The following is a 14,946-nucleotide window of genomic DNA, read 5'->3' as shown; positions in this document are numbered from 1 at the left end:
GTGGGGCAGTATTATATCAGAGATGGGGGGCGTGGTTTGAAAGAAGAGTCTCTGAATGTAGTGGAAGTTTACCAAATAACCTTATTTTCAGCTTTGGGCAGATAAGCTGGCTCATTGTAATTTGTGAGTGGTCTGGCAAAAGTCAGCCACAAACCAAATCACTTAAAATGTTCGAGGAATGCACAACAACCGGACGAGACATCAAATAAACACAACCAGTAGTAAATACTTCACTCAAATACACAACTGGAAGTAAATGCTTTATTTATATACAAAACTAATCAAAAACTAAATTAAAAGAGTAATGTGAAGATCGAAATAATTCTGTAATGACTAAATAATGAAACGGATATAACTGAAAAACTTATACTATTACAATCCCTGACTAAACGCAGCAAGCTTAAATTTAAGGACAAAACTCAATAATGTCTTTCTTCAAGCTTCACCGGATTTTAACCCGCAGGTTTAAGCCTGCTGCACACCTGGCAACAACCGCATAGGGAATTTTAGACTGAAGCCTTTATCTGCACAACACAAATGGCGCTGTGTCCCTGCACACCTGAAGCCATATTCAGCCCTACTGCAAGTTGTTAATGTCACAAGTTTTCGGATCATGTGACAATTTAAGATGGAGAATACCGGAGCAGTTACGAAAAGGAGCACATACTACAATGTCAAAGAAAAACTCGGGCAGAAAATGTGAGCTTTATATTTGTAGTCAAGGGGAACTACACTGCCACCAACCCTTTTTCTATCCACTAACTCTGCCAACACCTTCAACACATCCATTTGCAGGAAGTGACCAGACTCTCCAGATCTATAATAATGAAAGTGTGTATTTGTAAAATAATAATGATTTGAATATGTGTTATGTTTGCCTTTTATCAAAAGTAATTATAATTTAAATACTTGCAATAAACCAATTGGAGAAATTTATTTCAGAAAGCATCAACAGAAACTCACCGGTAACAGGACCCGTCTCCAGTGACCGTGACATCTTCAATTTCAAAGGAGAAGCGCAAACAGCTTTCTTCCTCTCTTCTATCCGCTCTCCAACTGCCAGAAGCTCTCCTCTTTGGGGGTCGGAGGGGATAACACGGGCCAGGGCTAAGATGGCTGACTGAGGTCCAAAGGCTTTGGACCTGGCCACCCCAGAGCCATGAAGCTTGGAAGGCCCGTGGTTCTCTCCGTCCGTGTCATCTGAATGAGAATAACTGCCAAAAGGGATAGGAACCTGGCTTTCTTCATCTTCCTGTGAGGTCATATGCCTCCTCTCACACACCCATCCCTGTGGGGCTTCCTTTTTTATCAGAGATATGCAGGAAAAGATAACACAACAACTGTTTTGGGTGTTTTGAGCAAATATTCCATGGTGACACGCTGTGAAATAAATCCTGATCATTGAAATGATTTGATTATCCTAAAACCAATTTTATTGATCAGCCCTGCTGACCGGTTACATAATCTTACAGTGATTGTGTAAACTATGTGCTTTATTCTTGCAATTGATCCAATTTTCTTCATCATGTAAATAAAACGTAGTTTGTTATTTATTTGTGTGTCTATACTGTTTTCCTTCTGGACTGATCAATTATTAGCCATATCAATAAGCTGCAAAATCGATCATTTAAAGCTAAAAATACAATATGTTAGAGCAGGGGTCAGGAACCCTTTTGACTCAAAGAGCCATAATAGTAAAAATGTTAATTGTTTTGGGGAGACTGGGGTGGCACACCTTATATTTTGAAACAAAACCATCAAACCTGCTCTCCAGACAAAAGCTAATTCTTCAGCGCATTTTATTTCACTGTGTGAAGTTTGATGATTTGATAAAATATATGAAATAGTAATAATGTCAGAGCCTGTGTCCCATATTCATATGATAACCACTTAAAAGATGCCTTCCTCCCAGAGTTACTTAAGAGTGTTGAGACTCATTTTTTTTCCTAAATAATGGTTTCAAAACAAGGTGCGAGCAAAGTTCTTTTGTCACAAAGTACAGCTAACAAGGATACCGAAGCATTTACCTTCAGTGCAGACAGTGCTGGACAAGAAAAAGGTGTGCGGGCAAACTGTCCTGTGTATCCTTCTACCCATTCATTCTGTTCGCCCAAACAAATTGCTCTAGGTGCTTTGCCAGAGCTTCTGGGTAAAGAGTTGGTTTTGGTTCAAGTTTACCGTGTGACTTTTCATCATAAAGTCTCTAAACGCCTCATCTGAGGGCATCCACCCCTGTACTCCTTGCAAGTAAAATCCACAGATGTCTTCTCTCCTTATTTTGTGGAATGTCTATTGGATTTAAACTTGACACAGGCGTGCATATCAGATACATAAATAAATGTTTCCACTTTGTGGATTTTGTCTATATTTGGACTTTTAAGGGAGGCAACCCCCACCAATATTGAAGGATTACTGTATCGGGAATATTATGTCCACAGAAGTGCAAAATGTTCCCAGCTGTGAGACCAAGTCAGCTTCCGTCCATTTGCACTCTGCAGGTGTAACACCAAATCCGCCAGCCAGTTGTTGTGCATCGCAACTGTGCCGGTTCGATTCGGACACGTCACGCTATTTAAGAAGGACCCGTGCTGTGAAAGTGCTTTCTGTACACACCATCCCTAGCCAAGCCAAGCAAGAAATTGATCGTCAGAGATAAATCAGATGGCTTTTAAGGAGGAGGAAGCAGGCGGCAGAGAGGGGCTTGTTTCATTATCGCGTTCCGCCTCCATGCATTTGCGGCCCAGTCGCGTTTGCTCGCAGGGACACTGGGCCTTTAAGTGTGTAATAATACTGTCTTTTGACCCCCCACCCCACCCCATCAACCCTTTCATTTTGAGCACATATCAGCCCATAACCGCTATGATGATCCACCAGTGCTTTTGGCCTTATGACCCTTTGGACTCTTTCATCCTGAGTGTGGCAGGAAAACAAAGTCTGCCCGTTTCTACGCAACAGGGCCACCATGGTGACGAATCTCTCGTAAGCAAGTGCAAAAGTCATTTATGTTTTTATCACTCACAAGCAAAGCAAGGGTGCTGCTAATGTTTTTGTTTGGGATCGACAATAAGTGTGTAAATCTTATTTTTTTGGTTCTGTTTTTTGGCTCCTGTCCACCCAAGAAAAGGGGCAAGGAATTTAAATATGACTTGAGGGTATTTTAGGCTTAAAACTTTTAGGGTTCTGGGCAACCAGAATGTATGTCTGTTTAAAAAAAATCACTTCAGAAAGTGATTTAGGACACAGGTTTACAAACTTTTCAGAAAGTGGGGGGATTTGGTAAGCTGAAAATGTGTTGGGGCCGACTTTTCAGCCTGGCATTCTTTGACAGTTTATAATGATTTCATCTTCTATGAAAGGTTTGCAGTGCTTAGCGATCAGCATCACAACCTCGTAGCTCACCTTTGCAGAATTTCATTTGACTCGCAGTGTCTTGTGAAAAAGCACTGCTGTGACATTAACACGGCTTCGAGTTGCTTCACCTTTTCAGAGCGTTCGTTTCCAGTTAGCTTTTGGTAATTCGCATGTTTTGTCTGACAAGTGCCTCTTAATAGTATATGTGAAAACAGACACGGTCTCTGGGCGGATTAAGAAAACACGGTTGTTTCAGATTTTGGTGACAAAAATACTCCAAATTCCACATGTCCTGGAAGCGGCAGCCCTCAGAGTCAAATTTCCTTTTTTTATTTACAGTCCCCATGTCAGAAATAGGTTCAGCTAAAATTCTCAGAGGAAAGCCTAGGGCAAGGCGGCCAAAGGGTTACAACAATTATTTGGTGAAATGCTAATTTTTTGGGGGGGTAGAAATTGAAATTATAAAATGTAATAACTATCATGAAGTTGATTTTGGTTCACAAGGCTTTACTACATTCTCCATAACACATATCCAAGCACATAAAAACTACATTTCACCATTTCGCCATTTTGAACATTTTGAAGGTATCAGCAGCAAAAACTAGTTACAACTGTGGTATTGGGGTCATTCTAGACCCGGCAAGGTATAACTACACAAAACTAGAGCCGTAACAAACCCCACCTCCTTTCCACGCAAAAACAAATCTTTTCTCACAGTATAGTATGCAACTCACCGCCCAAGTACGTGAATCTTGTATAAAAAAACAATAACAGATGAAATGTTACACTGTTTAAAAACAAACTAACTGATCAGACACCTGTTTTGCTCACACACACAGACGGTTGGTTGTCTCTCCCATGACAACTTCTTTTAACCTGTGCACGATTTTCTTGCAGAAATATCTATACAGTGGTACCTCTAATGTCTCTTAATTTGAAAGACTCAGGTTACAAAGTACCTGAATGGGAAAATATTGTTTCTAGTTACAAAGACGTTTTGAGATACAAAGCCAAAAATACAATTCAGTCCGCTCTGCTATTAGCCATCCCCAGAATTTCCAAACATAAACAATCTGGCTATCGCTTAATAGTGCCCATGTGTTATCCCAGAATTCTCTTTGTGTAAAACGCACAGTTCAGAGACAACAAGGAGGTGGGGTCCTGGAAAATTCAAGATATTTTAGCAAATTCCATGAAGTCTCAGAATTTGTGAAAAGGAATCAACCGGGAAAAAGTGTTGACAAGTCTGGATATTGCTACGTCTGCATAGCTCATTTCCGACGGATTGTCAAAAGCCGGCAAAAGTAGACGTCAATAGTTCAGTTTTTCAGGAAACGAGAGGCAAGGAGGTACCGTATTTTCCGCACTATAAGGCCCACCGGGTTATAGGGCGCACCCCCCAAAAATAGTTTTTGGTCCTATATTTTCCATACATAAGGCGCACCGGATTATAAGGCGCTACAATGGGAACGTCGACAAAACTGTCAGATAGTTCAGTCAAACTTATTACCCCCTTAACATTCCGAAAGCTTGCAAAGAAGCAAATACGTGTCTCAGACATGTACGGAAACAGTGTCTGCACGATGTCGCCAATCACTCAAATGCATCGTTCCAAATATCATTCGGAAGGTTAAAGTCTTGGGATTCAAGAAATGCCAACCATTTCTTAGTTTCCATTTTATTTTTTGCTGGCAGCTTGTGTGGACAGCAAAGTAAGAATTTTATTGTGCAGGGAAACGGGGTTCTTTACTGTGCTTATGACAATAAACAGTTTGAATTGAATTTAGTTTAAAAATAGACTCATCACAGAAACATCAAGATCGTTCTAAAACAAGATACCGGGAAAATATAAAGCCGCATAGCTCACCTAAGTTCTCTTGCAGCCATCACGTTCAATAATAATACGTAACCATGGTCTTCTTACAACCGTGAGTGTAGTAAATCCAGAAGAGTAAAATATTTACAAATACAGAATAGTAAAAAATGTTTTCTCTATGCCGTAGTGCAACCCAACGTGTGATTCACATTCATCTTTTTCGGCCAATTGCAGGCTTTGTTTCGCCCCTTTAGCCTATGCGAGCCTGTAAATGATAAAAAGGTCCGCCCCCTTTACCTCCGAATAACTTTAGCCAATAGTGACTGATTCAAACGATGATTGACACATTGGTTAGGAAACGAAACGCCGCTATATAAATCCCAACATACACCGCGGACTACTTCGCCTTCGGGGGAAAATCTAGTCGGCGGCTGCTTGCTTTAGTTGCAAGACTTTGCGACTTAATATTGATCCATATATAAGGCGCACTGTATTATAAGGCGCATGGTCAGCTTTTGAAAAAAATAAAGGCTTTTAGGTGCGCCTTATAGTGCGGAAAATACGGTAAATTGATATTTGCTTACATTATGTGCTCTTGTTTTATTTGTATTGTGCGGTAATCGAGACCACGTGGAAACATTTGTTGGCCTGGAGAGGGCTGGGCGCCAACAGTCTGTACTTGCCAAAGACACACCACAGAAAATGGTGCCCGTAAGACCCTTGTGGTCAGGTAGGTTTCCCTTTATGTTAAAATGCCCAAAAGAGCTGACTTGGCAATTTTAGTTTTGTTGACTAAGCAGCTTTCCCAGAAAGACATTTTACTCTTCCAGGCCAGAACAGGTTTAGCCTGGATCACAAGCAATCAGGTAGGCCCTCTAGAGGTGATAATGCCCAAAAAACAGACTTAACTTTCTTTGTATTGCAGACTCAGCAGTTTTTCTAGAAAGGCATTCCACTCTTCAAGACCAGAACACATTCAATGCCAACACAGGGCCTTGCGGACAGTTAGAAGGTTTGACATATATGTGGAAAAAATGCCCCAAAAAGTCCACTCTACACTTTTGGTTTTGCTGACTCAGCATTTTCTTTCCGAAAAGACAATCCACTTTTCTAGAGTGACGCTTGTAGGTTACTCCAGATGTGAAAACTCCCCCAAAACAGCTCACTTGGCATTCTTGTCTGACTCTGCAGCTTTCTCAGAAAGATACTCTCCTAAACCAAGTTTGGCCAGGAACAAAATCTTTTGCATCAGATAGGTCACACGAGAGGTTAAAATGCCGGAAAAAAACCCGACCCAACCCAACAACCGCTCCCCCACGGCATTTAGGCCGTTCAGAACCCCATTCCAAGATTTCAGTATACATCTGGACTCAGTCTTACTCTTTGGGTTATCCAATCTCATTCTCCAGTGACCCAGCCATATAGGGAAACGCTTCCCGAAAATGGTTTGCGTCCCAATACGGGTGATGCTAACCAGCATTCATGATTGACACAATGATTAACTTCAATTAATGCTGTCAGCCAGCCACCATGTGATTTCTTTTTAATGGGGCTGAAAAACACTTTTAATTGGTGGGTAATTTACCCATGGCGGAATAAATTGCCTAGCCTTCAGATACGATACATTTACTCATGACAGACCGCATTTCTACGGTTAAATGAGATAAGCAATGACCCCTGGGTTGCTCCCATTAGATGGATACTAGCAACAGAAGGCATGTCGCTTGTTTGTTTTGGTGGCATCCTCGTCCGTTTGACCTGTTTCGGTCCATCAATCTCCTTTGGAGTGCCGAGTACTGCCGGCTAATGAGGCCGCATTTAATAAATACGCAAGCAAGTACAGAAACGGCCCAGATTGGGTAAGCCTAATAACTGAACTTTCACCAGTTTGTTCCTACTCGCGTCTGTTGTGCATTGCTAGACATGATGGCTTAAAATAAACATTTCATCCACAGTCAGATGTTTGCTCATTTGAAATATTCCTTTCAATGTATCAATTGAAATCTAATCTATCTGAATCTAAATCTTCCTATCTATATATATATATATATATATATATATATATATATATATATATATATATATGTCTATATATCTACATATCTATATATATATATACTGGACTGTCTCAGAAAATTAGAATATTGTGATAAAGTTCTTTATTTTCTGTAATGCAATTAAAAAAACAAAAATGTTATACATTCTGGATTCATTACACATCAACTGAACTATTTCAAGCCTTTTATTATTTTAATATTGCTGATTTTGGCTTACAGCTGAAAAAAACTCAAAAATCCTATCTCAAAATATTAGAATACTTCCTCAGACCAAGTAAAAAAAATAATTTTATAACAGCAAAACTAAATCAAACATTTGAAAATGTCCATTGATGCACTCAGTACTTGGTTGGGAATCCTTTTGCACGGATTACTGCATCAATCCGGCGTGGCATGGAGGCAATCAGCCTGTGGCATTGCTGAGGTGTTTTTGATGCCCAGGATGCTTCGATAGCGGCCTTCAGCTCATTTGCATTTGCAGGTCTGGTGTCTTTCATCTTCTTCTTAACTATACCCCACAAATTCTCGATGGGGTTCAGGTCAGGGGAATTAGCAGGCCAATCAAGGACAGTGATGCCATGGTCAGTGCACCAGTTACTGGTGGTTTTGGCACTGTGGGCAGGTGCCAGATCATGCTGGAAAATGAAATACTCATCTCCATAGAGCTTTTCAGCAGATGGAAGCATGTAGTGCTCTAAAATCTCTTGGTACACAGTTGCATTTACTCTGGACTTGATGAAACACAGTGGACCAACACCAGCAGCTGACATGGCTCCCCAAACCATTGCTGACTGTGGGAACTTCACACTGGATTTCAAGCAACTTGGATTTTGCTCTTCTCCAGCCTTTCTCCAGACTCTGGCGCCTTGACTTCCAAATGAAATGCAAAACTTGCTTTCGTCTGAAAAGAGGACTTTGGACCACTCTGCAACTGTCCAGTGCTTCTTCTCCATAGCCCAAGTCAGACGCTTCTTCCGTTGTCTTGAGTTCAGAAGTGGCTTGACCATGGGAATACGGCTATTGTAGCCCATTTCCCGGACACGTCTGTGAACTGTGGCTTTTGCTACCTGGACTCCAGCTTCAGCCCACTGTCTTTGAAGCTCCCTCAAATTCTGGAAGCGGCTCTTCTTCACAATTTTGTTAAGGCTGCGGTCATCTCTCTTGGTTGTGCAGCGTTTCCGGCCACATTTTTCCCTTCCGACAGACTTTTTGTGGATATGCTTTGAAACTGCACTCTGTGAACAGCCTGCTCTTTGAGAAATTTCTTTTTGTGTCTTACCCTCCTGATGGAGGGTATCAATGATGGTCCTCTGGACAGCAGTCAGATCAGCAGTCTTCCCCATACTTGTGATTTAGTTTACTGAACCAAGCTGAGTGTTTTTAAGGCTCAGGAAACCCTCGCAAGGTGTTTCGAGTTAATTAGATGATTCAGGTGATTAGTTGAATCGCCTACTTGTATACTTTTTCATGATATTCTAATATTTTGAGATAGGATTTTTGAGTTTTCTTAAGCTGTAAGCCAAATTCAGCAATATTAAAATAATAAAAGGCTTGAAATAGTTCAGTTGATGTGTAATGAATCCAGAATGTATGACATTTTTGTTCTTTTAATTGCATTACAGAAAATAAAGAACTTTATCACAATATTCTAATTTTCTGAGACAGTCCAGTATATTTATACATCTATATATCTTTTTATCTGTCCATCCACCTATCTATCTGTCTATCCACCTATCTATCCACCTATCTATCTATCTATCTATCCATCCATATATTTATTCCGGGGGAAAAAAACGCTGGCTTGACAGTTTTAGAATATTTTCCCACCATATTTACATTTATTGTGGAAATGTCATTAAAATTCTAATCCATAACTGTACATTCATCCCACATTGTGTATTGATAAGGATATAGAAGAAGAAGAATAGAATTTACTTTTATTGTCATTCTTTGTAACAATGCACACAGAACGAAATGTCGATACACCTGACCCGTACAGTTAAACTGTAGCGAGCCGATGCAGCCGCAGCCAAACAGGGCGCAGCCATTTTAGTCATTAGGTGACCAAACCCCCTCAATTCCAACCCTTAATGCTGAGTGCCAAGCAGGGAGCAATAAGTACCAATGTTGTAAGTCTTAGATATGACTCGGCCGAGGCTTGAACCAGCGACCTCCCAGTCTCGGAGCGGGCGCCCTACCATCTAGGCTACACATGGCTCTTTCTGACAAAAGATCATGAAATAAGTCAATTTAAATCTCCATCGGACACAAAATGTATGTTTTTTATCACATTATGAAATCAATGCCTTTTTTTGAAACATTTTTTACACACATACATAAATCTTAAAAACACAATATATATAATTCATATCCTCACATTATTGTATATATTTTTAAAAAACATGTGAATTGATTTTAGATAATTTCACAACAGGCTCTATAGAGTGATACAGATGCGTCCATTTTATATGTATTTCATTGTATAAATGGCTGAGGGTGTTTTCTCCTTAAATTCAACAGAATACCAGGAATTTATCAAAAAAATAATTATAAGAATATTTAAGGAAGGTACTTTGCAAAAATGCCCTTAAATGCACAAGAATAATGAAAATGTATTAACCCTTTATAAGTGCACTTAAAAAAAACTTCCTGGAAAGCCCTTGGGTAATCTTCTCCCATATTTAATGGAATAAGTTACTATGTACAATCACTAGTTGAACAGTTTAGCATTGGTAAAACAATTGTGTCTTTTTATTACCAAACGCAATTTCTGCACACTAGTAGGACTACTTTTGCAGATTTTATGTCTGACGGTAGGTAAGTAAGGAGTAGAAGTACTATGTAGTAGTAATTGTTGTTTCACAACAGACACTGGTCTACACTAATAGTGGATAGAGTCCTTAATTGTCATGATTACAGATGTGATGCACCTTTGGCGCTAACTGCCTCAGACTCTGATTGGCTCCCTGTCCTTTTCAAACACACTCCTTTCTGTCACCTGTTCTTAGTCCGTCTGCGAACCTCAGTTTACACGAGGCAAGCTTTTTTTCAACCCTGACTCCAACCTGTTTTTTGCCCCAGGCTATCCCCCAGCTTCCACCCGTTTTTTATCCTGATCACGTCTACTCTCCCGTCCCGGCTTTCGACCTTTTTTGTCCTTTTTTTGTCCCGTGCCGAGCGATCACCGGATCGTGGGTGCAACCCTTTCCTTTATTCCAATAAAACTGAGAGAAACGTAACGCAAGTGGGTCCTGTCTCTGTTCTGGTCCTGACATTAATTACCTGGTTGTAGAAGCACAACAGTAGTTTATCAGTAATGTTCAATAGTGCGTTTGGCAAAAGTGTCACAAGCAGTGTAAAAAACAACATAAAAAAGATGCTGTTGTTGTTCAAGAGAGGTTAGTTTTTCTACTGGTGGGTAGAATTGTTTAACTGGGACAAAGTAAGCCAGTTCAATGGTCAAAGGACAGAAGCATAGTGTGTGACCTGTTCCAACGACAGTAAATGTGTGACCACAGAGAACACTTCATAAAACGCCGCAAGTTCAAATATTAGAACAAAACTCAATTCTGACTTTTGTACGAGCTGCATTGGATTTAAAGTTACAGACTTAAATGAACTAACACATGTCCATTCCTTTCTTTTTAAGCCCAGCAGGCAACAATCTGACTTTGGCTTTGACACCATTCAAGATGACGATTACAAAGACAATCACATATTTACTACTGCGCTGAAGAAAAAACACGAACGAGGGCTGCGTCGTGTTGAATGTGAAGCCTATATTTCAAGACAGCAGTCTTAGGGCCACCATACTGAGAATAACATTAGATATAAGTTACAGAAGCGCAAATCGTCTTTCTGTGTTGTCATTGGTGGAGTCAGCGGTATCGGACCAAATTGCATCCCGAGGTTCAATAGAAACTTCAGCGACATTAATGCCGATGATACTTAAAGAGAAGTGTAGTTATTGGATGGATAACTTAAGCTGCTGTACAATTCAGGTGTATAAATTGAGGATTTGATTTTAGGATGTAAAAGTCATGAATATGTTGTAAATAGTCAATAAAGTACTGTTAAACCTCCCATTATGCTCCTGTTATGTATCATATGAACAATATTGACTAACTTCTCCTCTAAAAGAGCATCTCGATGTTTTCCACAGTGCCGCCATGAAAAAAATAAGAACCTTTTTTAAAACCGCAGTGTTTCAAATGTAGCAAAAAAGTAGCAGCTTGTACTCCGGAATTTTCACTAGTATGGCTTAGAACTGTGTTTATCAATAAAGTTCAAATCAGCGCTAGTCAGCAAAAAAATTCTGGCACTAACAGAAAGAAGAACATTTTCATTTGTGCAAGTATTCAAGATACATTCACTTTCTTAAATGAGGATAGTTCAGTCTGTATGTTTTGACTATTAAGTACAGAAGTTGAATTAATACAGTGGTACCTCTATATACGAGCACCTCTGAACACTTTTGGGACAAGAGTTTTTGTCTTTTTTATTAACAGAAAATCCTACCACTGGAGACTGTTTGAGACAGCTCACCGCTTGTGACTGCCATCTGCCAGCATCAGCTCATCCAGTTTGCGCGTGCAAACTATTACAAGTAAAATATTGAAAACAAAAAAAGTCATGTAACTTTTTTGGTGTGTATGTTTAAAGTTAAAGTAACTTCAAATTGCCCTGTGACTAGCTGGCAACCAGTTCAGGGTGTCCCTTGCCCACTGCCCGATGATAGCTGGGATGGGCTCCAGCACCCCCGCGATGCTACTGAGGATAAGCGGTGCAGATAATGAATGAATGAACGAATAACTTCAAATTTAAGTGTACGGTAAGTTTTTACATATCATCATGGCATACATGTCAACCTCAGCCAATTCCTTCCCTTATTTCTTCATTTTCCTAATGCTGAGGTTTTTGAGCTTTTCCTTGACCTCATGTAGGTTTTAGATCAGGGGGTGGTGTATTAATAGTCTGTAGTTTGCAATAGTCTGGTCTCTGCAGCCCTTTGGGACTCCTTGTGATTAAGACCTGTACAAAAAAAACATGACTCTAATTGACTTATTAATGATTGAAAATTCTCCTTATTAAGTGATAATAAACCTTACAAACACAAGGCCTATATCACCCATTTATTTTATTACTGCATTTTTTATGTTTAATTACAATTTGAATGTGGTTTTAGTGTTCAGGAAAATGTGTTTTATAGTTATATATTTCTGGATCACTCGTATGCTTCCTGACGGGAATGGACAGATCAGTATTTAATTATTTTGCATCGGGAAAATTCCCTCGATACTCTACCTACGAGCAGGATCCTTGAACAAATTAAATTCGTAAGAAGAGGTACCACTTAAGGCAGCACTGGAGGGCAGTGGTTAGCACGTGTGCGGCACAGTTCTGAGGTCATGGGATTCCTTCCTATGTGTAGTCCTCATGTTCTCCCCGTGCTTGCGTGGGTTTCCTCCGGGCACTCTGGTTTCCTCCCACTTTCCAAAAACATGCATGTCAGGTTAATTGGCCGGTCCAAATTGTCTCTAGGTAAGAATGAGCAAGTGAGTTGTCTGTCTCTATGTGCCCTGCGACTGGCTGGGAACCAGTTCAGGGTGTTCCCTACCCACTGTCCAAATATAGCTGGGATGGGCTCCAGCACCTCCGCGACCCTACTGAGGATAAGCGGTGCAGATAATGAATGGATGGATGAGGTACCACTGTACTTTTGTTTCTTTTTTTTTCATCATTACAATTTACATAAATACAGTTTGAAGCCTCTTCAACCTTTTTTGAATCCAAGTGAGAGTCTATGTCCCCTTGCTGAGGAAATGCTTTGAGAACTGCAAACTCTAGCAGGCATTTCGCCGCTTGTCCTCATTTCACCGCTGTCCCCCGCCGAGCGTCTCACACGGGCGTGGTCCTTCGGTTGACGCCGTCCGTTAAATCATTTGGAAAGCAGTTATGAACCTGCAGGAAGTCTGCGGCTCCCTCGTGCTCGGGGCTGTATGCGTTGTCTGTCACGCTGTCCCGCGTCAGAGCGTACATGGACAGCTCGCCGGGGGACACCCCGCCGGGCCCCTTCAGACCCGCCGAGGGCGAGTTCTCCCGAGACGCCTCGGTGGAGTGCGAACTGGCCTGAGACGTCCGCCGGCGGTAGCGGAAGCTGGGGATGCGAGAGTACGGTGACGAGGACGACAGCGAGCGTATGAATTCACGCCGCGCCCTCCAACGCACTTCTTTGTTCTTCTCGATATAGATGTTGATGGCCAGGACGGCCACCGTTTCGGCCACAATAAAGGACAGGGCCCCGAAATAGAAGGACCAGCCGTAGGAATACGTGTACTTCTTGTCGTCGTCCCGTTTGTCGTTCGGGTCTCCGGCGTTGCTCGAAATGTAAACAATGATGCCGATGATATTGCTCAGGCCTGATGGTTGAAGCATAATGTTAGATACCAGTAACTGAGACAATCCGGATTAGAGTCAAAATGGGCATGTTGAGGTCTTTTATATATTTTGTTTTTATATAAAAAGTGTCGTACGGCGTACACAATGTGAAATTATCAAAAAGACATTTCAAAGACAGCGGAAATGTATAGGTTGACTCTTCCTCCACCTTCCTTCGCAGCGTACACACGCATTATGAACTCGCTTATATCACCCATTCATTTTATTACTGCATTTTTTATGTTTAATTACAATTTGAATGTGGTTTTAGTGATAGAACACAAGGATCAAATACGTTTACTCCACAACTCATCATTAGCATTAAGGTTTGTCTAATGGAAGAACGGTTGAAGTAACAAAAATCAACAATTTTTGCTTTTAACATTGCATGCCTCGCAATTTTTCCTGGTACTTTAAAAACTTAATATAAAACTATCCCACAAGGTGTTTATTGAGTATTTATTGAGTATTTGTGTCATCGACAGTGTTGAGACTAACTCGTTACAGAGAAAGGCTTTCCTGAAATAACTTCTCAGTAACGAGACTTGTAACGCGTTATCAATAAAATTTAATAACTCCTCTTTTGTTACTGCATGGAACATTACTGTGTTACTCATTAAATGCAGGTGACTAATTGAAATGTTTTTCAATTGTTGAATAATTTGGCATCAAACATATAGTTACATACAACGCTCGATCCATTAGCAACGTGATTGGAAGGGTTGGCATGTTTTTAGCTACCTACAAAGTAAAAGTGAACACAGTTATGGTGGCACTGTCCAGAGAACAGAGTACAAGACCATTGAATTTCTCCTCATGCAGATATTCTCCCAACTGTATATACTTGTATCTCAGACAAACTTACAACTATTCAATAAATTAGTCAAATCAGGGAGTCAGCTTGTATGCGCATATTTGGTTCTGTGTCAACTGTTGTGAACAGTAGGGAACGCGTGAGGATGGGGGCGTGGCTTGTTCAGGAACAACAAACTAATCAATCGATGGGTCAAACACAAAAACAGAGTTTACAGAAAAAAAGTGTTTCAAATTTTGGTCTTTCTATTTGTAAAATTATGTTTGCAAGACACCATGCCTGGAGAAAAACGAACTGAGTTACATTTTGAATGAAGTAGCGAGTAACTGTAACTAATTACTGTTTTGAGTAATGCGCCCACACGGTCAACAATAAGACTTGAGTTTGGGAATCCAGACTAACTTCCTGATTTTAATTGATAAGATTTCAATTTGCACTGATTTAAATGGATTAATTCGATTTGGTTCACT

The 14,946-nt window shown here is 40.5% G+C and overlaps 1 protein-coding gene across 3 annotated transcripts in view; it reads right to left on the bottom strand.

Moving 5' to 3' along the window:
* Positions 1–9,040: 9,040 nt before the first annotated feature.
* The window catches only part of cacng4b (calcium voltage-gated channel auxiliary subunit gamma 4b), a 34,824-nt gene continuing 28,918 nt past the window's right edge, over positions 9,041–14,946 (bottom strand). For 2 of the 3 annotated variants that reach the window (XM_088339403.1, XM_088339391.1), the window contains one exon: positions 9,041–13,643. In XM_088339403.1, the coding sequence (XP_088195529.1) occupies positions 13,123–13,643 (521 nt within the window). In that variant the 3' untranslated portion in view covers positions 9,041–13,122. Of the gene's footprint in view, positions 13,650–14,946 lie in introns of all 3 variants that reach the window. The other variant, XM_088339396.1, reaches the window with a different exon arrangement.

This window comes from Urocampus carinirostris, chromosome 1, assembly GCF_059441175.1.
Source record: "Urocampus carinirostris isolate Australia breed hairy pipefish chromosome 1, RoL_Ucar_1.0, whole genome shotgun sequence".
NCBI classification, from domain to species: Eukaryota; Metazoa; Chordata; class Actinopteri; order Syngnathiformes; family Syngnathidae; genus Urocampus; species Urocampus carinirostris.
Note: the sequence above shows the minus strand (reverse complement) of the source record. Positions and strands in the feature narration are given on the sequence as shown.